Below are 26,088 nucleotides of genomic sequence, written 5' to 3'. Positions count from 1 at the left end.
GCACTGGTCGTTTCAATTTCCAATTGAATGATTACTTTTTGAATTTTATACGACAACGCTTTCTAAACAAAACTTATATGCCCCCAGGGCATAAATTACAACCCTTGCCCTGAGAGCTGTGGGTGGATTGTCATCTTCAAAAACATAATTTCCGGACTTTTTAGCTACTTCGAGCAAAATGGCTATCTGAAAATTTTGATTGGATGTGTTTGGGGAAATGATGGGTGTGAGAGGGGTGTTAGTTATCCTCTAATCACTTTTGACTATTTAAAAGGGCACAAGCCCTTCTAAATTCCAATCGAATGGGCACAAGCCCTTTTTGAAGTTTCTGCATCATTACTATCTATAAAAACCTTATATGCCCCTAGGGCATGACTTACAACCCTTGTCCCGAGGGCTCTGAGGGGTTATCATCTTCAATGACCTAATTTCTAAAACTTTTAACTACGTTGAACAAAATGGCTGTCTAAAAATATTGATTGGATGTATTTGGGGAAAAGATGGGCGTGAGAGAGGGGTTAGTTGCCTTCCAATCACTTTCGACTATTAAAAATGGCACTAGCCCTTTGAATTTCTAATCGAATGAGCCATTTTTCAATTTTCTACGACAAAGCTTTCATTAAAAACCTTATACGCCCCCAGGGCATAATTTACAACCCTTACCCTGAGGGCTGTTGGGGGAGTGTCATCCGAAAAGATATAATTTCCGGACCTTTCACCTACTTTGAACAAAATGGCTATCTCAAAATTTGGATTGGATGTTTTTGGATAAATAGTGGGTGTGGAAGGGGTGTTAGTTGCCTTCCAACCACTTTCGACTATTAAAAAAGGCACTAGCCATTTCAATTTCCAATCAAATGAGCCCGTTTTGAAGTTCCTACGACAACGCTTTCTATAAAAACCTTGCATGGCCCTAGGGCATAACTTGAGGAATGTGGGGCGGGGGGTTATCATCCTCAAAGACCTAATTTCTAAAACTTTTAACTACGTTGAACAAAATGGCTATCTAAAAATTTTGATTGGATGTGTTTGGGGAAAAGATGGGCGTGAGAGAGGGGTTAATTGCCTTCCAATCACTTTCGACTATTAAAAAGGGCCCTAGCCCTGTAAATTTCCAGTCGAATGAGCCTTTTTTGAAGTTTCTACGACAAGGGCTTCTATAAAAACCTTATATGCCCCATATAAATTAAGGACATAACTTACAACCCCTGCCCTGAGGGCTGTGGTGGAGTGTCCTCCTCAAAAACATAATTTATATCTGGAAATCAACTACGGTGAACAAAAGCCCTTTTCAAAGTTTCTACGACAACTCCTTCGATACGAAGTGCCCTGGTATGAAAAATAATAGTACATTGTGCCAACATCGTTCTTTACTTAGGCAGCGCTATTGCGCTGCCTGTGATTGTTCAGATGGTGGGACAAAAGCTTCTTCTTTTGCCTTGGCTTGTTTGTTGTCATTATAAAAGACGTATCGCTGAACCTTTTGTTTCTTATAATTGTTCAGGTGGTGGGAAAAAAAACTTGTTTTTCTTCCAACGATTTACCTTGCCCGGATTTTTTTTTTTCAAAGGTATGGTAGGCATTGATGACCTTATTCATGTCAAAATACAAAACCCAATCATCATCCTTGTCATTTTCAATTTGCTTGGTTCGTTGCACCTCGGCTTATCTTTCGTCATTATGAAATATGCATCGCCGAACCTTTTTTTTTTTTTTTACAAAGGTATGGGGTACGCGGCAGGCTTCTATGTATAGATTATCACTGTCGCTTATCTTCTAAACACAGACAATTTGAGCCTTTTCTGGATGCCATGACGTCCAAATGGATCTTAAATTAGAAGTAAATTACATATTTTTTTATTGGACCTTTGACTTTTGCCTCGGCTTGTCTTTTGTCATTATGAAAGACATATCGCCGAACCTTTGTTTCTTTTAATTGTTCAGGCGGTGGGACAAAAACTTCTGTTTTTTTCCAACCATTTATCTAGTCAAGGTTTTTGATTTTAATCGGTATGGAAGGCATTGACGACCATCTTTGTTTCTTATAATTGTTCAGGTGGTGGGAAAAACTTCTTCTTTTGCCTTGGCTTGTCGTTTGTCATTATGAAAGACATATCGCTGAACCTTTGTTTCTTATAATTGTTCAGGTGGTGGGACAAAAATTTTATTTTACAACGATTTATGCAGTCTATATTTTGATTTCAAAGGTATGGTCGGTACTGACCATACCTGTCATCCATGTCATCCATGTCAATCCATGCAAAATCCAAAACCCAATCATCATCGCTAACATTATCTGATTATTTCCTTCGTTACACCTCGGTTTATCTTTCGTTATTATGAAATATATATTGCCGAACTTTTTTTTTCAATAAAGGTATGGTAGGCATTGATGACCTGAGCCATGCCAAAATCCCGAATGAAATCATCATTATTATTATTTTCAATTTTGACACGTTTTGATTCCCGCTGTCCAGATTGATTTTCATTGACTTGCTGCTCTACATTTTCATTTTTGACAATTTGGCATTGGCCTTTGCTTTAGCTTTCCGTATTGGTGTTGTTGCAATTGATAGCAACTGCAAATTTTAGTTTTTTGGTCCTTTCAACAGACATTAAATTATACAAGTAGCTCTTGCGTTGGAAACTCAACAATCTTATTTATTCTATGCATGACATCATATAAGAAAATACGTATATTGTGCCATATATGATGTCATAAGAAATGCTTATATGATTTATTAACATAGTAGGCGTACATGACATCATTTGCAAAAATTAAAATTAAGGCTCTTAACGATTTTTCTCAGACTTCTGACCTATCGAGATCATCTTTTTATGCGAGAATATCCCAAAATACCAATTTTCCCGAAAAAATATGGAGTCGTTTTCGAGAAAAAATACACAATTATTACCCACATATAAGAATATAGATATGTATATATATATATGCCCAAAAGGGTATTTTTTTTTCTTTTCGGGTACCTTTTTCTGCTTCTTGGATTTAATCCAAGGCTTATCTCTGTCCTTATATTGGTTTTCTATCACAAACCAGTTATACTGAAATTACGTTGCTGTTGAGGAGTCACAGTTTTAAGGAAGAAAGTGGTTTAAGGAAAATAAAAAAAAGTTATATTCCTGTGCCATGATTGCATGTTTATCTGCCAGTGTTTTTCATCTGACCACATTGAATAGCGGTCATGTAACTTTGCGTGGGATTTCCCTTGAGCAGAAATCACAAGTGCTACTCCTATTTTAGTGTCGAAGGTCGTGGAGCGGAGATAGAGTGGTCGTGTAGTGGAGTATACAGGGCAGCTCGAATACAGTGCAAACGTGTGAAATATACCAGAAAACATGACAAATATCTTCTGAACTAAGTTTTTTTTTCTATCTGTGTACAATGGAAACATTTTGCTACTTTGTTGCAAAATGCACATACAAAAATGTATATTATTCTAGGGAGGGAGGATGACCAATAGCAAGGGGTTTCCACCTGATTCTATCTTAAGAATTAAATCTCCTTTGGATATAGCTTTGCCAGTCAACTTTTTAAGCTTTATGCAAGGTTTGATAGTTACAGGTTAGAATGGGCTAGGTTAGGTTTTTAACCCATTTCTGAGATTTGTAACCCAATTTAACCTAACTTTAACTTTTACCATCAAGCTTGCTTAAGACTGAAAAAGCTGATTCGCAAAGCTACTTGAATCCAAGCAGAGAAAAAGGAATTTCAGACATCCAATGGTGAATGCCGATTTTTATATAGCCTATATATTTTTATTTTATATGTATATATGCATTTTACAAAAAGAAATAGAAAAATCACAGTAATTTGATTTTACTTATCCTTTAAAAAAGGATAAAGTTTTAGAAAAGGAAATAAGAGGAAACTGGAAGAAATGGAAACTCCTATTTATCTTGACATCTAACTAAGAAAAGGGAGGGGATTAAATTAATCGATTTAGTGTATTTAAAAAAAAATTAAATTAGGGTTTATTCATCAACCAAAAATAACAAAATCCAGGAGCTAAGCTTGTAAAGAAGATCACTACCCCAACTAGGCCTTAAAAAACCTATCATATAAAAATCACTAATAAGCGACTATACCACCCATACTCGTTTTGAACTCATCAAATCTCAGCATTCAACATTTTTAACCTTGTCCTTCTCAATCCATCAACCAAACACTAATTTAAAAAAAAAAAATTACAAATTAAAGGCAAAAGAGACCGGAGTACTGAGTCACTCACCCCCATATACCCTATAACAATGTTCTTTTAACAGACTTCTAAATTCAGAGACATCAGTCACCTTCTTGATCTTATCCGGCAGACTATTCTAAGCACGAGGGCTAACATGGCGGATACAAAACATTGAACTAGTTGTTACAGGTTTAGGTGGTCTAAATTCATTCGAACGTCTTAAACTTTAAGAATGTACACTAGAAACAGGCATAAAAAAATCTTTAAAGCAAATTTGTAGCATTTTATTCTGATGTTTAAACATAAAAAGAGCATTATAACACTTAATCAATCCGAAAAATGGAACAATATGTAGTTCAGCATACCTTGCTCTAACCGAGGAACGCTTATATTCTCCAGTGAGCATTACAGCTTTTTCTGTAATACTCTAATCTGCGATAGATGACCCACAAACGTTGAAGACCAAGCCAATATACAATAAATCAAATAAGGATGAATAAGGGAGAAATAAAGCATTCTGAGAACCGGTCTTGGGAAAGCACGCTTTAGCTTCCTTATAATTCCCAAATTTTGGGCAACCTTAGTTGCGATTTGATTAATAAGGCCTTTGAAACCCAAGCACTCATCGACTATCACTCCAAGAAACGTCACTGCTCTAACACGTTCTATAGCCTTTCCATCAACTTCTAGTTTCTCAGTCCAGGAGTAGTAATTTACGCTTTTCCCGTAAATCACTAAATGACTTTTCTTATGGTTTAATTTAAGTTTATTAACTCTCATACATTTTTCTATTTGTTCCATTCCCTTTTTCAGAACTAGTTGAAGTTCACTTTCCGTCCTCGCAGCAACTGTAAAGTGTGTATGGTCAGCAAAACTAGGAATTATAGTTCTGGGTCCGCGATCCTCTTTATCCGAAATCGTTATATCTTCAATGTACCGGTAAATACCATTGATACAAATCTAAAATAAAAGAGGTCCCAAATCTTACCCTTGAGGAACGCCAGTCTTCACTCTCTGTGGGCTAGATGTCTCACTTTCAATTTGCACAATCTGTATACGTTCATTCAGGAATGATTTAATAAGTTCCAAAAAGTTTCCATGGATACCACAATTATCTAACTTCTTTACTAAAATGACATATTGAACACAATCAAATGCTGTCGTTATGTCAAGGAAAACGGATGCCACTTTAAGGCCACGATCTAAATGATCATTCACAAATGTCGTCAAGAAGATCACCGCTTGCTCAGTTGACGTTCCTTTCCCAAATCCGAACTGTGTAGATCGAAAAAAAGACTTAGATTCTAGGAATTTAACCATTCTTACATTTATCAGTCTCTCTATCCGGGTTGCAGCGGTAGCTAGCAACCTAGTAAGAGACGATCACGTCCAATGCTAAGAAATAAAAAACCCCTAACTCCTAAAAAAAGAGTCAGATCAAAACAAAAAGTACACCAATAGAACCGCCTTGTCCGAAACCCCTATAAAGGAAACTTACCGCCCTGCGGATTGAATAACAAAGAAAATATATTGGCTTGATAATCAAGAAAATTGACTTTAACCACGTTATTCTCCACAAACGGGATATTTTTTTCTTTCTTTCTTTTCCACAGATAGCTTGGCACTGGAACATCGTAGAGAGTTGTTCAATGGCTCATTTTAAAGGAAATCTCTAGATCTAGCGCTATTTGTACTTAATTTTTTTTTAATTAATTTTGTTTACGAAAAACCTAATTTTTTATATACAATATTAATCAATGACGTCATAGTCTTTGGATGTAGTTAGTACATAAAGTCTGGATCATCGAATTAAAGCTGAAACTAAGTAAAGAACAATTATGCCTCCATATATTCACAGTGATCTATAAAATTTCCCATTACATCTATAAACTGTTCCACAGTTGCCGGTTCATACCTTGGAAGCTTTTCACTAAACATGCAACATTTCTTTTGGATATTACTATGAAGTTTTGCGAAAGCCTCTCTAGCTGACTTTTCAACAAAATCCATTCTTTCAGAGATAATTTTAATCTTTAATTTTGAATATTTTTCGTAATCCCGGTAAAAAATTCGTAAAATTTTTCTAATTTACGATAAAAGACGATCATTGCAATAAAAAACAATTGCATACAATGGAATTAGCTAGCTACTTGATTGTTTGAGTCTCGTCTCTTACTAGTTCAACGAAGAAAAAGCCGTAGGCTTTTTCCTGTGTGTAATCCGTTTATTATTCTAGAAATAACAGGAAGAAGCGAAATAGGCTTATAATTATCTAAATTCCCACTATTACCCCCTTTAAGAAGCGGTTTCATTTTCGCAACCTTCAGACAATCGGGGAAAACACCTGACTTAAAACACTCATTTATTAGCATTTCCAACTGTCTAGAAACAATAGGATAAAAAACATGGAAAACTTTCACAGTCGTGAGATCCAATCCTGCTGCATTGTTTTTCATATTTTTAACCATTTCAAACAACTCACTTAAATTAACCGGCTTTAAATAAGCAGACACTTCGCTCTTATTAGGCAGGAATTGTGTAAAATCACCATCTTCAACCAGGACTGGGATACTGGGTCCTAAATTATGGCCCACATTAGAGAAATGCTCACAAACTGAATTGCAATTCACGCTATCCCGAAGCTCCGAGGGAGGCCGACTAGGGTTCATTACAAACTTCATAAGTTTCCAAGTCTTGCCTGGATTTCCCTCTGCTTCTTGAAACTTGAAAACACAATAATCCGCTTTAGGCTTTCTAAAGGTGACAGTTTAGCATGTTATTATATGCTTTATGATCATCCTTAGTAGTTGTCCCTTTATTTTGGATCAAATACTTATATAAATGGTTTCGCCTTCTCATACTTAAGAGTAGACTCTTAGTAATCCATTGTTTTGTTTGCTGACTGATATGTGTAAATTTTTTTAGGTTTAACACAATTGTGAAGTAAAGCTGTTAATGTGCCGTACCATTTATCAAATTTCCGATTGATATCATATTCCTCTTGTTGAAAATTGAATTCAGTCTTATCAACTTCCAATTTAAAATGGACAACAACCTAAGAATCAATAATATAATAGGCCTAATGACGTTACAACGATGTCCCTTATTATTATTATTATTTTATTACCCATTATTAAACATACAAAATGTTGTAAATGGAGTACAAGAAAAGAAAAAAAAAGTAACATCAAATAACAACAAAATATCCGAAGAAAACTCAACTACAGAAAACAAGATTAAGGACATACCTACGACAAACAAAAAAGACAAATTGAAGTTATTGCGACATATAATGAAGAGTGGCTTGGTTGAAATGTCTTTGCAAATCGGACACAGCAATTCAGTACAGCTACCAGCGGGTCGACTATACCATACTTCAGTGATATTTTCGAATTCATCGCCGAAACTGAAAGACGAAACAGATACTTCCCATATTTGTAGAGAGTAGACCGAATACTGCGGCGATCAGACGAGGTAAATAATTTCCAAAACGGAGAAAGGGCTAGCACATGTGGCAAAACAAAAGCTTTATACACCCTTGCAAGTAGAAAACGGTTAAAGTGGCACTTTATTGAAACGAGAATTCCATAAGCTCTGCGTGTCTTTACAGCGAGCAACGAAACAAGGCAATCGCGGGTTTCTTTGAGATCGCTACAAATTGGAAGGTCGAGGTACATAATCTTAGACGAAGACTTAATCGTATAAATTCCGAAAATAACATCAACTAAAACACTATCTTTAACGCGGCTATTAAATACGAGAACTTCACTCTTCTGGGGATTGAATGAAAGACCTATGTTACCATACTCCTTACTCAAAACACGGAAAGTCTCTACGATGCTTATAAGTGCTCTACTCGCGTTCAAAACGTCGTCGGCATAATCGATCAGCGAAACATTGAGACCTCTAAAGATACATGTAGACTGAACCGGTTCTTGCGATGAAATAATACTGTTATTGAAAAGCAATGGTGAAGTAAGTGCCCCTTGGTGTATTTCCTTCTCTACGGGTATAAGACTAGAAGATAGGGTCAAAGCATTAACACAAGGTACATTTACACGCGCTTTTAAATTACTACACATATTCCTCAGCGTGCGGATAAGAGACTTATCCATGCCACGTTTCAAGGCAAACAACAATATCTGAAAGAACACACTGGAGTAAAAAGTGTTGTTTACATCGTGACCTGCAAAATACAAAGTCTCATTTGAATCATCGGCGTAAATCAACAAATTAGCAATCAAATAATGCGCGTGTTCTCTACTCATTTTCTTCTTGACACCAAATTGGTTATCCGGCATGTTACATGTAGCACTAAGCCTATTTACAACAAGCAATTCAAATAACTTAAACAGTATAGGCGCGACAGTTATCGGGCGGTAAGAAGAATACTGCCCCCGTCTTTTCCCTTTTTTAATACAGGAGTAATTACACCCGTGCAGAATAGGTCTAATTCGATTGCTATTATTATTCATGATTGTTTGTAAATGTCTCTTTCACAAAAATTGTCAAATTAAGTGTTTTGAGAAAGTGCAGCTGAAATAAGTTTGATCTCTTGCATTTTTATGGTTTTTTCTTATAACCTGTAATTTTTTTAATTTAATGTTTAAAAATCAATAATACAACCATCCAATTTTTAAGTGCCCATGCTTGGTGAATCGTCTACAGAATTATTGCCGAAAACACCTCAAACTTTTTCCAAAACCGAGAGTATACTTCGCATCCTACAAAGAAGTTGCTAAAAATCTTGTTTTACTTCTGTAAGATCCGAAAAGTAATGTCATTTGGTTTTTCAAGCTTTGAGCAAAGATAAAGGGGGAGTGTTCACCAGTGTGTTGTTGTCTTAACTCTGCAACGAGTTCAGTAGGAATAGAAATTAGTTCCTTGCCTAGTTTTAAGTAGGACTGCTTTTCAGTTATTTATAGAGGGGCTAAGCTATGCAATAAGTTTGTCCCGAGAACCAATTGCCCATTAGTCAATTTAAATCTGAGTTACCTGTTTAAAAAGGTAACTAAACTAATAAAACATAAAATCGCGAAGAAAGGAAGAAAACGAGGACAATTAACAGCCAGTGAAAAAATTGAAAAATTACGCAAATATTTCGGTCAAAACCTCCGCTCGACCGTCCTCAGTGCGAAATAAAACTGATAAAAATAAAAAAACCAAACCTTGAAATAAAAACACAAAATTATAATTGGACGACCCTTTCTTAGTAACGGTGAGAGGGTAACTGAATAAAAAAACACAAGTCTAAATCGCATTTCACAATTTCATTTTACGTAAAACACTCTTATAGGCTAATCATTTTCCAGTTTGATTATTATCGGAGATTCTATTTGATTGCACAATATAATTTTGTGGATGTACGTAAAATATCAGAATTAATAATTTCGTCATAAATGGGACTTAAAAAAGTTTCTCCAGTGTCTCTATTGAGAGCTACTTTTGGTGAATGTGCTTTTTTATTTCAACTACCTCCCTGAAAACTTGTGTGAGACCTTTAACGGGGGCAACAATGGAGGTTTCGTCAAACAAAATGATATGGTGTGGATTCTCATGCACATGTTGCGCCAAGGCGGAATCAAAAACCTCAGGCCTTTGGCGTAACGTCATGGCCTTGTCGATTGAGGACATATGTTCAGACAAACTCTCCCCCAATCAATGTTAGGCTCTACCAACATAAAAACAGTAACAAGAACAAAGAATTCTATAAACACCACTTCCCAGAATGGGGCTGGTTTTATCTTTGCTGCTGTTGAAAAAGTTCTGTATAATATTTGAATTCTTAAAGGTGACATTAAGTTTATGTTTTTTAAGGATTCTTTTCAATTTGTCACTCAATTTGGGAATATAGGGTAGAACAGTGAAAAGTTTCTTATCATCCACCAATGGGACAATATCTGTTGGGGTTTGAGGAGTTGATGTATTCTCTTCTGCCTGTTCTCGTCTTTTGTCTACGATGGTCTCAAGTATTTCTATAGGATAGCCATTGCAAAATAAAATGTCCTTAATATAGTTCAAATCTAAGACTATGTGAGGCTCTGAGCATATTCTTATTAATCGGTCAACCAAAGAAATAACAACTCCTCTTTTTATGCAGGGAGAGTGGTTGGAGGAAAAATGCAAATACCTATCGTTATGCGTAGGCTTTCTATAAATAGAAAGTTCAAGGCCAGGACACTTATTAAAAATTAAAACATCTAGAAAAGGAAGTTTGTGGTTATGTTCTAGTTCTAAAGTGAACTGAATGTTAGAGTCCATAGTGTTTAGATGAGTTAAGAAGGAGTTAAGTGACTCCCCTCCATGCTCCCACACAGAAATAGCATCATCCACAAACTGACCCCAAAACCGGTGTTTCATAGGAACATTTTTCAGAGCAGAGTTTTCAGTGAATTCCATATAAAAAGGTGCCAAAAATGGTGAAAGACTTTTACCCATGGGTAGACCCCTGATTTGGGTGAAAAATTGATTACTATATCGGAAATATGAGGAGGAACTATTGCAAAGACGGATGAGAAGCATAATAGTTTCTATATCCAGTGTTTTGTAGTCTATTTGATCAATATTATCTTCTAATTTCCTTTGAAGAGCTAGTTCACATTTTTTAACATCGCAAGGCGTATACATAGAAATGGCATCGAAACTGGCCAAAATTGTATCTTTTTTTTATTTCAATGTCTTTTAATTTTTCAACAAGGTGAACTGAATTTCTTATGTATGAAGTTTGCGTCTGCATAAGGGGGTGAAAAAGTGTTGACAACTATTTTCCCAATCTGGCAGTCGGAGAGCTATAAGAAGCCACAATTGGGCGTAGAGAAACTCCATCTTTGTGGATTTTTGGGAGCCCGTAAAATTTAGGAGCGGAACAGCCTTTAGGATAAAATAATTTATACATTTGTGGAGTAATAAGTCTTTCAGTTTGCAAAATTCCTAGCTCCTTCCGTACTATACAAGTGAACCTATCGGTAAGGTCTGAATCTATGGGTTTGTAAGTATGGGTGTCGGATAAAATATCTGTAAATTTTTTATTATATGAAGTTTTATCAAGGATAACAATTTTATTTCCTTTATCAGCCCTGGTGATAATGATGTGTGGGTATTTTTTTAAATTTGTGAGACTTTCTGTTTACTGATTTTTCGACCTTGAGGAATATGGAATGAAATCAAGAATATTCTTAACCACCTCTCCTCGAAGTAAATCTGGATTTTCCACAGCATCACGTGAACCAAATATACCCGCCTCCACATTGGAGACTATCTCTGAGAAATATACTTGTGTTTGAGGTAGGCAAAATTTAGGTCCCTTAGACAAAACATGGGTTTCTTCCGGAGTAAGAGCTTTAGAAGATAGCTTCTCAATGGCCGGACCAGGACAAAATCTAGGAAGAAAACATTTGGAATTCTGAAATTTTTCGTATTCTAATTTTTCAAATTTGTCTGATAAACGAGCCTTAGCCATACAAAAGTCGTGGCGGAAAGTATTCTGAGCTATTCTAAAATCTGCTGAAAATCTGTCGGTGAAAGGTTTTACTGTAGAAAATGTCGAGTTTTTGAAATTGTATTACTAAGAAAAAATGTCGTTTTTTTTTGTCTTTTAAAATGTGAATTAAAGACTGAAAACCAACCCTATCACTAAATTGCCTTTCGGAATGTGTACCTAGGTTTAGGCGGACACGAAGAGAATTCGGAAGAATTATCTTTACTCTACAATGCTGTAAAATTTCTTGTTGATTAATAAGGTTGGCGTGTTTTTTAGACAAATCAAAATAATTAAGAACAGACTTGGTCAAAAGCTCCCCGTAAGCTAGTCGTAAATAATTTCTGAGAGCACACTGGCTAATCATGATAAAACATAAAATCGCGAAGAAAGGAAGAAAACGAGGACAATTAACAGCCAGTAAAAAAAAAATGAAAAATTATGCAAATATTTCGGTCAAGACCTCCGCTTGGCCGTCTTCTGTGCAGAATAAAACTAATAAAATTATAAAAAACCAAACCTTAAAATAAAAACACCAAACTAAAATTGGACGACCACAACAACACAAGTCTAAATGGCATTTCACAATTTCATTTTACGTAAAGCACTGTTAAAGGCTAACCGCTTTCAAGTTTGCTTATAATTAGAGAATTTATTTGACTCTAAAATATAATTTTGCAAATATAAGTAAAAACGATAAGAATTAATACTTCCATCACCAGTGGGACTTAAAAAAGTCTCCTCAGAGTTTCTATTAAGGGATACCTTTTGGTGAATGTGCTTTTTTATTTCAACTGCCTCCCTGAAAACTTGCGTGAGACCTTTAACGGGTTTATCATGATTAGCCAGTGTGGTCTCAGAAATTATTTACAACAAAACTAATTAAATAATTTAAATAAACTAATTTAAATTATAATAAACTAATTTGATATTATACAAATAATAAACTAATAAAGTAATAGGAAAAGCTAATAATAACTAATGAAAATAAATTAGGTAATACAAATAAATTAATTATAACTAATTTAATAATAAACTAATTTAAAGTAGAGTTACCTGTGGGGTTGCTCAGTAAGTATACCTTTGAAACAGATCGAGATTGATGGAATTTAAAATAATAATAGCTGTATGAGTTTATTTGCTTCGGGATCGTGACATTAAGTAGTTTTAGTGTTTATGAAATTGTTAGGTAAGTATTTTTAAGGTACACGGTTTTACCCTCCTGTTTCTTATAGAATATACTTTTTTTTTTCTTCTTTTTTTTGTTTGCAGCACATCCTCTCAAGCGACGCTTTTAGTGTGCTACCGATTGATTTTTTTTTATAATAAAATATTATTATTACTACGAAATTCTTTGGATCGGATTATCAATGAAAATGCCTATATATCCTTAAAGCGTTTCGATCCATTCTTTCAATCTTTTATATGTTTTTCCCACCAAGTCGCATAAGGTGCTCTATTCATCCTACCAATAGGATTGCTTACTAGCCCCCCCCCCCCCCAGCTTAATTTGATATTTGTGATTTTGATAATTTAAATATTTGAGGTTAATAACGTACATTTTAAAGTAACCCCCTCTTTAACCAAACCTGGAAAAATCAACTGGTACTCTTCTAAAATGGCATGGCTCTTTACTTATGACTTTTATTAACATACGCTTCGTAGGAAATGTATGCTCATTTAATTGTTAAAATCGAATTGCCGGACGGAGCGATTACAGAGATAGTTATACCTGTTCGTAGTGGTGTAAGGCAAGGTGCCCTTACTTCCCCAATTGCGGTCAATAACTATATTTTGAACTGACATTCCCAGTCAGTTTAGTGCTTTATCTTAAATATAAGTTCAAATAGGGATAAAATCCTTTTAAAAGAAAGTGATAAATTTCACAAAAAAACTAGATATTTCGGTCACATATATATATTAAAAAAAAAGAAAAAAAAGTGCTTTATCTTAAAAGGTGTAGATGTATCTCTTGTCGAATATGCAGGTCATGTTTTCAACCCGAACTGGACGGTATTGGTGTTTGGGGGAAATATTACAATTTTGAATAATGAATATTCAAAGATAAATCTTGAGTTTAAGGCTAAAAATTCAGATGGCAGGCAAAAAATTCAGGCAAAAAAAAAATTCAACTGGGGTCCAGTTCTCGAAGGAATGTCTTGATGAAGTATGGGTGACTCATAAGGCTACTAGAGAACTCATCATCCGTTATATCCAGCACAGGACATTCGGTGCCTACTGCAGTGTAGTATCCTGTCCTTTGTACCTTTTTGGCGTACTTTCTGGATAATAGGGATTAAACAGCTGCAGCAAATTTACAACAGATTTGCAGAGTATCTCCTTAGCCTCCCATCTTAGGCAAGTAGTTTCCAGTCCGCTAGGAGATATGGTATCATAGATCAACATTTTTGATGTATGGTATCAACAGCATTGTTGCATATAAAAACTGAATCAATGGACACCCGTTTTTATGTGTTCCATTTTAATAATTAACTAGATCGCTTTTTTTGTGTTACTATTGTTCCTGTCTTATGTTTAGAATTTACTGTTTTTTTTTATCATTTTCCGTATTTCTTTTTGTTTTACTCCTTTTATTACTTTTATTTACAGTACATAAATAATAATTAAATAATACATAATACATAAATAAGTACATAAATAATAAAGGCCATAAATAATTTCATAATAAAATGACAGGAAAAAGTCTAAATAGCTTTAATTTACAGAAGAAAGAAAAACAAACTGTGGCAAACTATGCTAAAAGTATAACAAATTGACAAAGTCTTAAAAATTCAGTTTTGTCACGTATAGTACATTTTCTCTATTTTCAAAATTGTAACTTGACAGTATATCAAGCAGTTCGAGGTAAGAAGATGTAAGTAAGGAACGACTCGGCTCAATAGTAATCGAAACCGTAAAACACAAAATTTTGATAGCAATGGATGCATCAAAAGAACTTTCTTTTTATGCTGATACCATAAATATGAACTTCATTAAGTGTAATGTTGCCCATCAAAAGTTACGAGCCTTAGATGTGCCCTATTTCAAAAAAGAGGGGACACACTCCCAACAAGTCAAGCGATCATAATGCAAATTACACCATCAGGTTCAGCATATCAGAGAACTCTAGTGAAGATGTTTCAAGCTCCTATACACAAAAATGTGGAATTTTGCAATTTTTGCCTGAAGAAAGATCATGGATGCGTCTTTATTTGTTGTTGTTTTTACCCCTTTTTTTCTTTCCTTTTCATGGGTGATCGTATTGATTCAGTGGCTCATTTGATCGGAAATCAAAAGTTCTAGTACCCTTAACGATAAAATAAAAGTTCAAAATAGGGATAAAATCCTTTTTAATAGATAGTGTATAGAAAATTCACAAAAAATACCAGATATTTCGGTCACATATACAGTGACCGTCATCAGTTTTACTACTGATGACGGTCACTGTATACGTGACCAAAATATCTGGTGTTTTTTGTGAAAATTTTCTATACACTGTCTAAAATAGCGACGAAGACCACACTGCCTTTCCATCACAAACAACAAAAGTACGAAGAACAAAAGGGAAATCTTTTTGTAAGACAGTGGAGATAATTTTTGTAAGACCGTCCTCAGCAAGACAAAAATATATAAAAGAAAAAAGACTCACAACAACATGCGACCAATAAAACCAAAAAAGTGGAAATTCTTTCAAAACAATCCTAGCATCATTACTTCAGCGAAGTTCAACCAGGACTGATAAAAATTTATTTTCTTTCATTTCATTGAATCGTCTTGTTTTACCTTACTTTTTATCAGTCCTGGTTGAACTTCGCTGAAGTAATGATGCTAGGATTGTTTTGAAAGAATTTCCACTTTTTTGGTTTTATTGGTCGCATGTTGTTGTGAGTCTTTTTTCTTTTATATATTTTTGTCTTGCTGAGGACGGCCCTTGGACATAGGGCCGAAATATTCATTCAAATTATCTCCACTGTCTTACAAAAAGATTTCCCTTTTGTTCGTCGTACTTTTGTTGTTTGTGATGGAAAGGCAGTGTGGTCTTCGTCGCTATTTTCGCTATTTTCGTCTTGCTTATGGGGAGCAATTGACCAATGATATCTTTTACTTTATTAATTTAGGCAAAAAACATGCTAATATCATTAACCAGCAAAAATTCTTAGAATCTTGCAAAATTGAAAATCTTATTCCCAAGTCTTTAAGATTCAGATTACACTTAAATACCCGGAAAGAAGAGCAATTTGCTCGCACACTACAATTTAAAACATTAACACACATCATTAAAGACAAAAAACAAAAGAGATATATTATTTCCTCTGAAAGGAAATCATTAGAAAAATTTTTATTTGAAAATTTGTCCTCTGTTGATTTTAGCCAGGTTGCTTGGTTGGAAAGAAATTTGTTTAGCCATGATTTCCGCTTATCAAGGGAACGACTAATTAAGAAATTGGAAAACCTCAGATATGAATTTTCGAGGAATAGCCCTACTTACACTCTAAGTTTCACTCCTGGACCGGCTGTTGTTAATCTATCCTCTAGAACGCTTGAACCAAAGGAAATTCAAGTTCTCGAAAAAGGTCCAAAATTCTCTTTTCTTCCAAGACATGTCCCTGTGGCAGATTTAATTTCCTCTCTAGAATTCTCTGTACACAAATTTTATGCATCTATACCCAACCCAGATGAAGTTAGGGCTAGTCTTATAGATAACCTTTACAACAACCAAAAAAAGATTAATTTTCCCGCCAATAAAAAACCAGATAATTTGTATAACCTAAAAATACTATCTAATTTCCGTAAAGATTCATCCATTATTATAACTAAAGCAGATAAAAGCAATTCTCTGGTTGTCATAGATACGACAGATTACAATACAAAAATTTATTCTCATTTAAATGACGAGACAACATATAGAACTACAACCCACGATCATACTGATCAATTTGCAAACAAAATTATAAATGAATTAAAAAGTTTAAAACAAAATGGTAAAATTACTCCACAGCTATACAATAAATTTTTCCCCCGTGGTAGATTTTGCCCAAAGTTTTATGGTCTACCAAAATTACACAAGCAAGGCATTCCTTTAAGGCCCATAGTAGCTTGTACGAAATCCCCCACATACAATATTGAGAAATGGTTATATACAGCCTTTAAACCTTTGCTTTACTCTCAAAAATCATATATATTTAATTCGGTAGATTTGTTTGAAAAACTCAAAAACATAAATATCTCAGAAAATACAATTATAAGTAGCTTTGACATTGTTTCAATGTATACAAATATTGATGTCACAGCATCTGAACAGTTTTTAGAAAATAAAATCAAAGAAAATTATCACTTAATAGAAGCTTCAACAGCAGGAATAGATTGTGATGTTTTAATGACCTTTGTTAAACTCTGTAACAAACACTCACTATATTTCCAATTCCTTTAGTATTTTTATCAGCAAATTAATTGATTAGCGATGGGCACTCCCCTCTCTGGGTTACTGGAAAATATTTATGTGGAACATATTGAAAATTGGGCATTAGATTCGTCTTTTTTGAAACATATTTTTTGTGGACGGTACATGTATGACGTAATTTCACTCTGGAACTATGGGGAAAATGAGCTTAAGGGTTTTTTAGATCACCTTAATACATATGATAGAAATTTACAGTTTACCTTAGAAATTGAAATCGCAAATAAAATCCCATTCCTGGATGTGTTAGTTATTCGTAGCTTTGATAAACTCAATTTTACTATTTATAGAAAACCAACACAAAATAATAGATATTTGCATTTTACATCAAACCACCCCCCCAAGTTAAAAGAGCAGTCGTAATATCCCTCGTCGATCGCGCCCTAAATATTTGTTCTGATTCCCACATCACAGCAGAATTAAACTTTATCAAGGACATACTTTTTGGAAATGGGTATCCTATGATATTTATTAATAATGTAATTAACTGTAGACTGAAAAGACATTCACGTAAAATTAATGATAGCTTACCAAGTGAGATGTCTGACAAGCCCTTAAATATAATTTACCTCCCCTCTATCCCAAAAATCACTACAAATCTTAAAAAAGTTTGCACAAAAAATAATCTGCATGTAGTATTCACAAATAATTTTAGAATCATAAATTTTCTAAATTCTGGTAAAGATAAAACCCCAGTTACTCGCCAAAGAGGGGTCTATCAAATACCATGAGATTGTGGCAAATATTATATAGTTAGAACAAACCAGAATTTAGAAAAGCGCATACAACAACATAAAGATTATATTGTCAAAGCTTTAAATTCTAATATTTCCACTGTTTCATCTGATTCTGCATTAGGCAGCCATATTTTTGAAAATCCTAACCACAATATACTTTTTGATGAATCTGCCCTTATTAGCAATGACCTAGGCATAAAGCAGGTAGTACGAGACTCAATTGAAATCAGACTTAAGATTAATAATAATATTTCCTTAAATAGGGACTTGGGGGACTATACACTAAATGCTCTATACACAAATTTAATTAAAAATGATCTTACAAAATATTTTAAAAAACCGATAGACATTAACACAGAACCGGTTACAAAAAGACCTTTGAGGTTAGCTGCCAAAAAGGCTGGATTAGCAATAAGAACATGTTTTTAATTTATTTTCTTTCATTTCATTGAATCGTCTTGTTTTACCTTACTTTTTATCAGTCCTGGTTGAACTTCGCTGAAGTAATGATGCTAGGATTGTTTTGAAAGAATTTCCACTTTTTTGGTTTTATTGGTCGCATGTTGTTGTGAGTCTTTTTTCTTTTATATATTTTTGTCTTGCTGAGGACGGCCCTTGGACATAGGGCCGAAATATTCATTCAAATTATCTCCACTGTCTTACAAAAAGATTTCCCTTTTGTTCTTCGTACTTTTGTTGTTTATACACTGTCTATTAAAAAGGATTTTATCCCTATTTTGAACGTTTATTTTATTGTCATGGAAAGGCAGTGTGGTCTCCGAAATTATCTAGTACCATTTTTAAGTAACGAAAAATATTAGAGGGCAACTAGCCCAATCCAACGCACCTTTACCCCCAAAAGACATACGAACAAAATTTTGAGAAAGACACACTGTTCAGCATAGTTAAAAGGTCCAATACTATGGGTTTGGAGATAAAATGGCCCAATAGTCCACAGGGAAAGGTCTGTAAATTGCGCAATCTTCCCTTTGTTCACACACCATATTTATTATTGAGAAATATACAGATTTTTTTTTGTTTTTTTGGGGGGGGGATTTTCCAAGGGGAGAATATTTTGTGTGGAGGGAAGAAGCCTTGGGAAATTTTATAAGCGAAGTTTTAAACGAAGGGGAGAAGGGGTTTTCCTGGCATGATTTCAAGAAAAGTCAGAAATTCAATTTAAAAAAGAAACAATATTTCAATCGTAAGTAAGGAGCAACATTAAAACTTAGTCCTAACAGAAATTGTTCCGTGTGTAAAGGGGGCTGCCTCTTCCTCAACCTTTGCTCGCTACGCTAAAGTTTGGGTTTCTATCACAGTTCTCTAAGAGAGACCGCTCAACAACAAGTCCCGTTGAATTTGAATAAAAGACATTTTTTAAGACCACTAAAATTTCAGCCTAAAGAGCGAGGGTGATGCAAAATGATACTTTAGCATGATATTCTTACTGTAAAATTATACTTAACTGCTTTCAGGTGCAATGTAAATTTTTGTCTGCAAAATAGTTATTAGGTTATAATTAAAATAGGAAATTATAGTGAATCAAAATCTCAATTAAATCAATGATATAAAAGGTTATAATCAAAGTCAGTGCCATAATCGTTTATTTCAGAAAGTTTCGGTAGTCTTTGATGCAAAATTACAAACTTTATAGTGCTGTCTTTAAAACACAAACTAACACAAACTTTATAGTGCTGTCTTTAAAACACAAACTAACACAAACTTTATAGTGCTGTCTTTAAACATAAACTTTATAGTGCTGTCTTTAAGACACAAACTTTATAGTGCTGTCTTTAAAACAGAAACCTTATAGTGTTGTCTTTAAAAAACAAACTTTATAGTGCTGTCTTTAAAACACAAACTTTATAGTGCTGTCATTAAAACACAAACTAACACAAACTTTATAGTGCTGTCTTTAAAACATAAACTTTATAGTGCTGTCTTTAAAACACAAACTTTAGAGTGCTGTCTTTAAAACAGAAACCTTATAGTGTTGTCTTTAAAACACAAACTTTATAGTGCTCTCTTTAAAACACAAACTAAGACAAACTTTATAGTGTTGTCTTTAAAACACAAGCTTTATAGTGTTGTCTTTAAAACACAAACTAACACAAACTTTATAGTGCTGTCTTTAAAACATAAACTTTATAGTGCTGTCTTTAAAACACAAACTTTATAGTGCTATCTTTAAAACAGAAACATTATAGTGTTGTCTTTAAAACACAAACTTTATAGTGCTGTCTTTAAAACACAAACTAACACAAACTTTATAGTGCTGTCTTTAAAACATAAACTTTATAGTGCTGTCTTTAAAACAAAAACCTTATAGTGTTGTCTTTAAAACACAAACTAACACAAACTTTAAATTAATTTTTTCCCTAGCGTAGTGTTTTCTAATTATATGGCTTGATTTTTTGTTTATTTGATGAAATGAACCTAAACCTGTCTTTAAAAACCTACTCCTAGATGTTAAAGGTGCTAGAAAAAGTGTATGAATGAATGGTTAAATTGGTAACAGCACCGTTATAAACTGTTAATTGTAATAAATGTTAATTGTTAAACTGGTGCTAATAGTACGAGTTTGTTCTTCTTCCCTTTTTTGACTGCATGGTTGTGCGTGCAGACGCGTGTGCGTCTTCAGATGTTTTCCAATAACGATAAAATATTGCCATCTTAATGCCTTTTTGGAATCCGAATCGCCATAGACTGGAGTGGCTATGCGTGCAGACGCGTGTTTATTTAGACACGATTAAAAAAATCGTGTTACATATTATAAAGAAATATTTTTTTTTCTAGTTTTGTACATATCCTTGGAGTATATTTGGGACTATTAGGAGGGAGTTGAACTGTCAGAAAAGCAGACATCTCATTTTGAAAGTGTCAAATGGGGAATCAAATGGCCCCACTTTTTTGTTCATAATGCATGCTTAAGAAGAGAAATTTCCACAATACTTGTCTTACTTCTTCTTCTTCTTCAACCTAGGAAAGGAGGCCCATAGTAACCAAATGTTAAAAAAACGTATTAAAAAAGGCAAGTGAGAAAAAATTGCCATTTCTAGCTGATTTAGGAAGGGTAACTATTTTCAAAATTGGTCTTAATAGTAAAATGTTATTTTGAAAAAAAATTTAAGGGAATTTCGAAAAATAGCCTGAAACACTCTAAAAATGGCGTTGGATTGCAGCAAAAGTAGGCAACATTAGAATTGTCATGGCCAAACCCCTATACACTTGCAGTCCCCTGGCTTGAACAACACGCGTGTGCGTGTGCAGATGTTTTCCAATAACGTCAAAATATTGTCATCTTAATACCTTTTTGGAATCTGAATCGCCATAGACTGGCGAATATCGATGACTTGATAGAAAGTGGCTTTATGGTAGACAAGAATTAAGTTCGTGAAATGACGTTTTTTTTGCCACGGATGGCTTGACTAATGCACTAAACAAAGTCAAAGGATAATAATTTTTGATTACTTCCATTTCCAAGGTAAAAACTAGGAAGACTATATGAATTATTTATTTAAAAACAGATATCATAATCAGATAAAAAATCTCTAACTTTTTGGTGCCGTTTTTTACAAAGCTAGTGCTGAATTCGGCAGCGTGATTGCCATCCGATGACCTTGCATTGCCATGGCAACAAACTGGGAATACTAACTAGGTATATACCTAATACCTTAACATAAATTGGGTATAAACCCATCACCTAAAAATGGTACGAGTGCCAAGTAGCTAGTCAGCACCACAGACGCCATCTAACAACCTAAACCAGGTATTGGGTGCCAAGCAGGTATTAAGTGCTACAAACGTCATCTGTTTCTAGAGATTATCAGATCAACGACGCCTAGATACGAAAATCTTCTATAGATAACTTATATTAAAAGCTTTAAATCCATTCCACTTTTTTTTTTTTTTGGGGGGGGGGGGTCTGCATGTACTTTTATTCAGATTTTTTTTTTAGTCAGAGCTGTTCCAAGAAGACCTATACCCGGATACTCCGGGGGATGTTCCAGCCCTTACTTTTGATGAATGGCATGCTGGAGAAGACAAACCCCCTACGTTAATTTCCCTCAAAGGAGGGGCTGTGCCATCTTCAACCAAACAACAAGATCTTAAGGTAAGATTGATTTAAATATTTTGATTCTATAAATATGTGTTTCTCATATAAGTCACTTCGATATAAGACCTTCTCATATAAGTTTCTCATATAAGACCTTATATAAGTTTCTCATATAAGACCTTCAAATTTACATTAGATATGGCTGAAAAAGCAGATGGTTGGAAAAGCAGTTCATAAAAGACCCTCCATCACACTATCGACTGCCCCCCCCCCCTAGACAATATGCTGCCTACGCCCATGCTCACAACCAATCCAGTAAACTAGCAAAATTTTGAAAATATAACTAATTAACCATGTTCCTATAAACTTATGAAACATTTATCCAGAATATTCCTCATACTGCCTCATTGCTGTCTAAATTCAACCCTCTGACAGTTTCCAACATGATATGGAACTTACCCCTTGAGCCTGCATAAAGCTGCCACTTTTTTCGTATCTCTAAAAAGTATGTTAGAGAATTTCTATTTAATAATTAAGTTTTCTTAAAAATTGATGTCTCTGGATTAGGATAAATTTTTAATTGGGTTGATGGAATCATGCGCTACTCCCCCGCATAGTTTGTGTTTTTGGGGATTCTTAAGGTGAGCGAATGGATTCTACATTTTGTTTATATATTTCTATTGGCATTTTTCCCATGTTCTTCTTGGCCATGGAGCCTTGTGGGGAAGAATATGTTGTAGTTGATTTTTGTTGCAAATATCTTGACAAATAAAAGAACTCATAAATATTTGTTTGTCAAATAACCCCTTTTTCATCATAAGCCTCAAAACCAAATCATTAAACCAACAGAACCATGAAAATAAGATCAATCGAACCGTAATTGTATAAACCCCAAAAACAATTGATTTTGTGAAAATATTTCTGTTGAATTACCTTTTTGTTATCATAAACACCAAAATGAAACTATTAAATCAATAAAACTAAGTGCAACTCTAGCTAAGACTAAAAAAGGTACCTCATACTGAACAAATCATATCAGAAACAAGCATCTCTAATAATTTTTTGCTACTATTAGTTTTTTCAGCTTGTCTAGTATTTCCCTTAAAAACGGGTTGATTGTGTTCAGTAACTGGTTTATTTTCATATAATTTTATATCCTTTTTTATTAAATTAAGTGTGTACTCTCTAAGTCTTATTAAGTGTGTACTCTCTAAGGCTATATTAAGTGTGTACTCTCTAAGTCTTATTAAGTGTGTACTCTCTAAGAGTATATTAAGTGTGTACTCTCTAAGTCTTATTAAGTGTGTACTCTCTAAGGCTATATTAAGTGTGTACTCTCTAAGTCTTATTAAGTGTGTACTCTCTAAGGCTATATTAAGTGTGTACTCTCTAAGTCTTAGAAGTATAAAGCATTAAATAAAAGAATGAAGTATAAATAAAACTTCTAAGCAGTCTAAATAAAAATAATAAAATATGTTAAATAAGTCTTAAATGATATATTCAATTAATTAAGTATATATTAAATTATTAAGTAATAAGTAATATTCAGTAATTAAATATTAATAATAATATCTTAATTAATATTAAGTATATTTAATTATACCTAATTAATATGTAAATAAGTATATTAAGTATTAAGTAATATTAAGTATAATATATTAAATTAATTAAGCATTTATTAAATTAAGTCTAAGAAGCAATAAAGAGGCATTAGATAAAAAAAATAATAATAAATGATTGGATAAACTATTAATAATTAAATAATAATACTTCTTAAATAGAAAAAATTATAATTTATCCATCGACCAAGTATTATTTTAAATTTTATTATAATTTTTTAGGAAAAGTTTCAATAATTAAGCCTCCTTTAGTATATTAAACGCTAAATGCATATTAAATGCGTTCCTATCTTGTGGCAATTAAATATTTCTCTTTCTCCTTGTACTATAAAACATTGCATTCAGATGCCTACTTGTACAGAAATTTTAGCCCATTTTGCCACTGCAGATGTGGGCGGTTCTGACGGATAACCGGCTGAACCTTTTCGATGAAATCAGATTCCAACTCGGGTGTTTCTGGGAAAATGGGTTTTGACTATAACTGATTTATCCATCGACCAAGTAATATTAAAATTTTATTTGCAATTTTTATATTGAAAAATAAGTAAATTCTTCAGTTGCTTAGGAAAGTTTCTATAATTTTCTAGAAATTTCTAGAAATTTTCTAGAAAAAATTTAAATAATGCCTTAGTTCAGGTTTGTGTGTAGCGACATCTGTCATGCATAAATAAAATTACAAAATTAATTTGCTTTTGATGCAGGTTACAGCAGAAGGATTGTCGGACGCATGTTTTGCAGAAAACAAAACATTATAAAAACAATAGTATTAATTATTTAAAGAAATTTGAACGAACTTTCAATCAAACATAATTAATGTTGTCTTAGGCATCTTGTTGAATGTCAAAACAAATTCACCAGGCTACCGCGTATTATAGTGACTTCAATAGGAAAAGACCATTTTTTGGAACAGCGTTTTTGGAAAATCCTGAAACAAAAAAAATGTCAATCATCGTCATAAGAAATAATTAATCACCTAAAACATTAAATTACGCTCAAATTAATTTTGCATAAAAACGACTTGCCTCGTGTCAAAGAAACGAAGGGATTCTCTTACAGTGGTTGGAACAAACCTCCCTGTCCTGGTAACATCAAGAACGATGCCTAAAAGTTCAGTTTTTTTGCCCACCCCCCTTCTGTGGAAAATCCTGACATTATGAACGTAAGCAGAGGGAGGGGCGAGGAGGCTCTTGTTATATCATGACAAGCTGTAAACTTATCGCACGTGTAGAGGTTTAACGCGAACAAGGAACATGAGGTTTAACGCGGCTCCTTTTTTGTTGCCAATGTGTCGAGATGGGAAAGATGATTTAGTTCATTTTTTGGATTTTCTAAGAAATTAATAGGAGTAAGGAGGGGGGGGATTTTTGGTGGCGCTTTGGAAGGGAGAATTGAGTCGATTTTAAACTTAAGTGGTTAGATTTTTATGGGTTACAAGAAATTGAGAAGATTGGTTGGTATGGCTATGGTACATGGTGTTTTTTTAGTTAAATTTTTCATTTTTGATTCAATGGTCTGTTTTGTTATTTAATTTTACATTTTTGGTGATTTTTGTGTTCACCATGGACCAAAAAAGTTTCTTAGTGTTAATAAATATCATAGTATGATCATAAACCTTAAAGAGGCAAAGAGAAATATATAACCAAGACCCAGTAATACATGCTAGGTAAATAAATGTTATTTCAGTTTTTTGACTTGTTGCTCTTTAACAACAAACTATATATTCCTTAACATTTTTTAACAATATATTCTTTAACAATAATACAATTATATGGAAAATTTCCCTGATGCCTCCTTGTCTATTGTTAATTGGAGGATTTGTGAGTTTCACTCTCACCCAGTGGTGGTTCTGGCTTTTCTTACCCCCGGGGCAAAGTATTGATTAGCCCCCCCCCCTCCTTGTATCCCAAGAGTTTTCTGGCCATGTTTTAAAAAATGTTTGGGTATTAACGAAATAATTTTCAATTTATTATTAATCAATAGTTTATTTTTCATTGTTATTATCTAATTGCTTTTAATTTATTTTTATCTATTAATTAACCAATTAATTTATTATTTTCAGTTATTACTGCACCCTCTACTTGATTTTAATAAAATTTCAAATATTGTAAAATGATTATAACCGTCAGATAATTCATTTTAAATTTTGCGCCTCTAAAATTTCTGTGCCCGGGGCAAGGGCCCTTTCTGTCTCCCCTCCCCCCTAAAACGACCTTTGCTCTCACCGATGACAATTTTTTCTTCTAGAATTCACATTTTGTTCTCACTTTTTTAGTATTCTATGAACGGTCTTGCTTGATGAGTGGTTCTTATCCTGTTGCATACTTAAACCTGTTTCCCTCTTTGTAGTTTTTGAGTTAGTATTTAAATGATATGTTTACCCGATCCCCTTGTTTTTTTACAGGCCGTGGAGCCTTTGTGGGGACTAGTGTCTTAGTTAAATACACCTAATTGCTACGCTATGTTAGAGATACAGAAATGAACAGAAGAACTGAAGGGACCATGACAGAATTTGTCCCTTGCTTTGAAGTCCATAATCCCTAA

General features: G+C 33.8%; 1 protein-coding gene across 3 annotated transcripts in view; it reads left to right on the top strand.

Moving 5' to 3' along the window:
• coro (protein coronin) overlaps nucleotides 1-26,088 on the top strand; it is a 201,588-nt gene that overhangs the window by 164,770 nt on the left and 10,730 nt on the right. For all 3 annotated transcript variants that reach the window (XM_089095230.1, XM_089095232.1, XM_089095229.1), the window contains one exon: nucleotides 21,830-21,985. In XM_089095230.1, coding sequence (XP_088951356.1) covers nucleotides 21,830-21,985 — 156 coding nt within the window. The remainder of the gene's footprint in view (nucleotides 1-21,829; nucleotides 21,986-26,088) is intronic.

The sequence above is a fragment of the Artemia sp. Qi Xiang Cuo genome, chromosome 10 (genome assembly GCF_049724085.1).
Source record: "Artemia sp. Qi Xiang Cuo chromosome 10, ASM4972408v1, whole genome shotgun sequence".
NCBI lineage: Eukaryota > Metazoa > Arthropoda > Branchiopoda > Anostraca > Artemiidae > Artemia > Artemia sp. Qi Xiang Cuo.
This window is presented reverse-complemented; position numbering and strand designations above follow the sequence as displayed.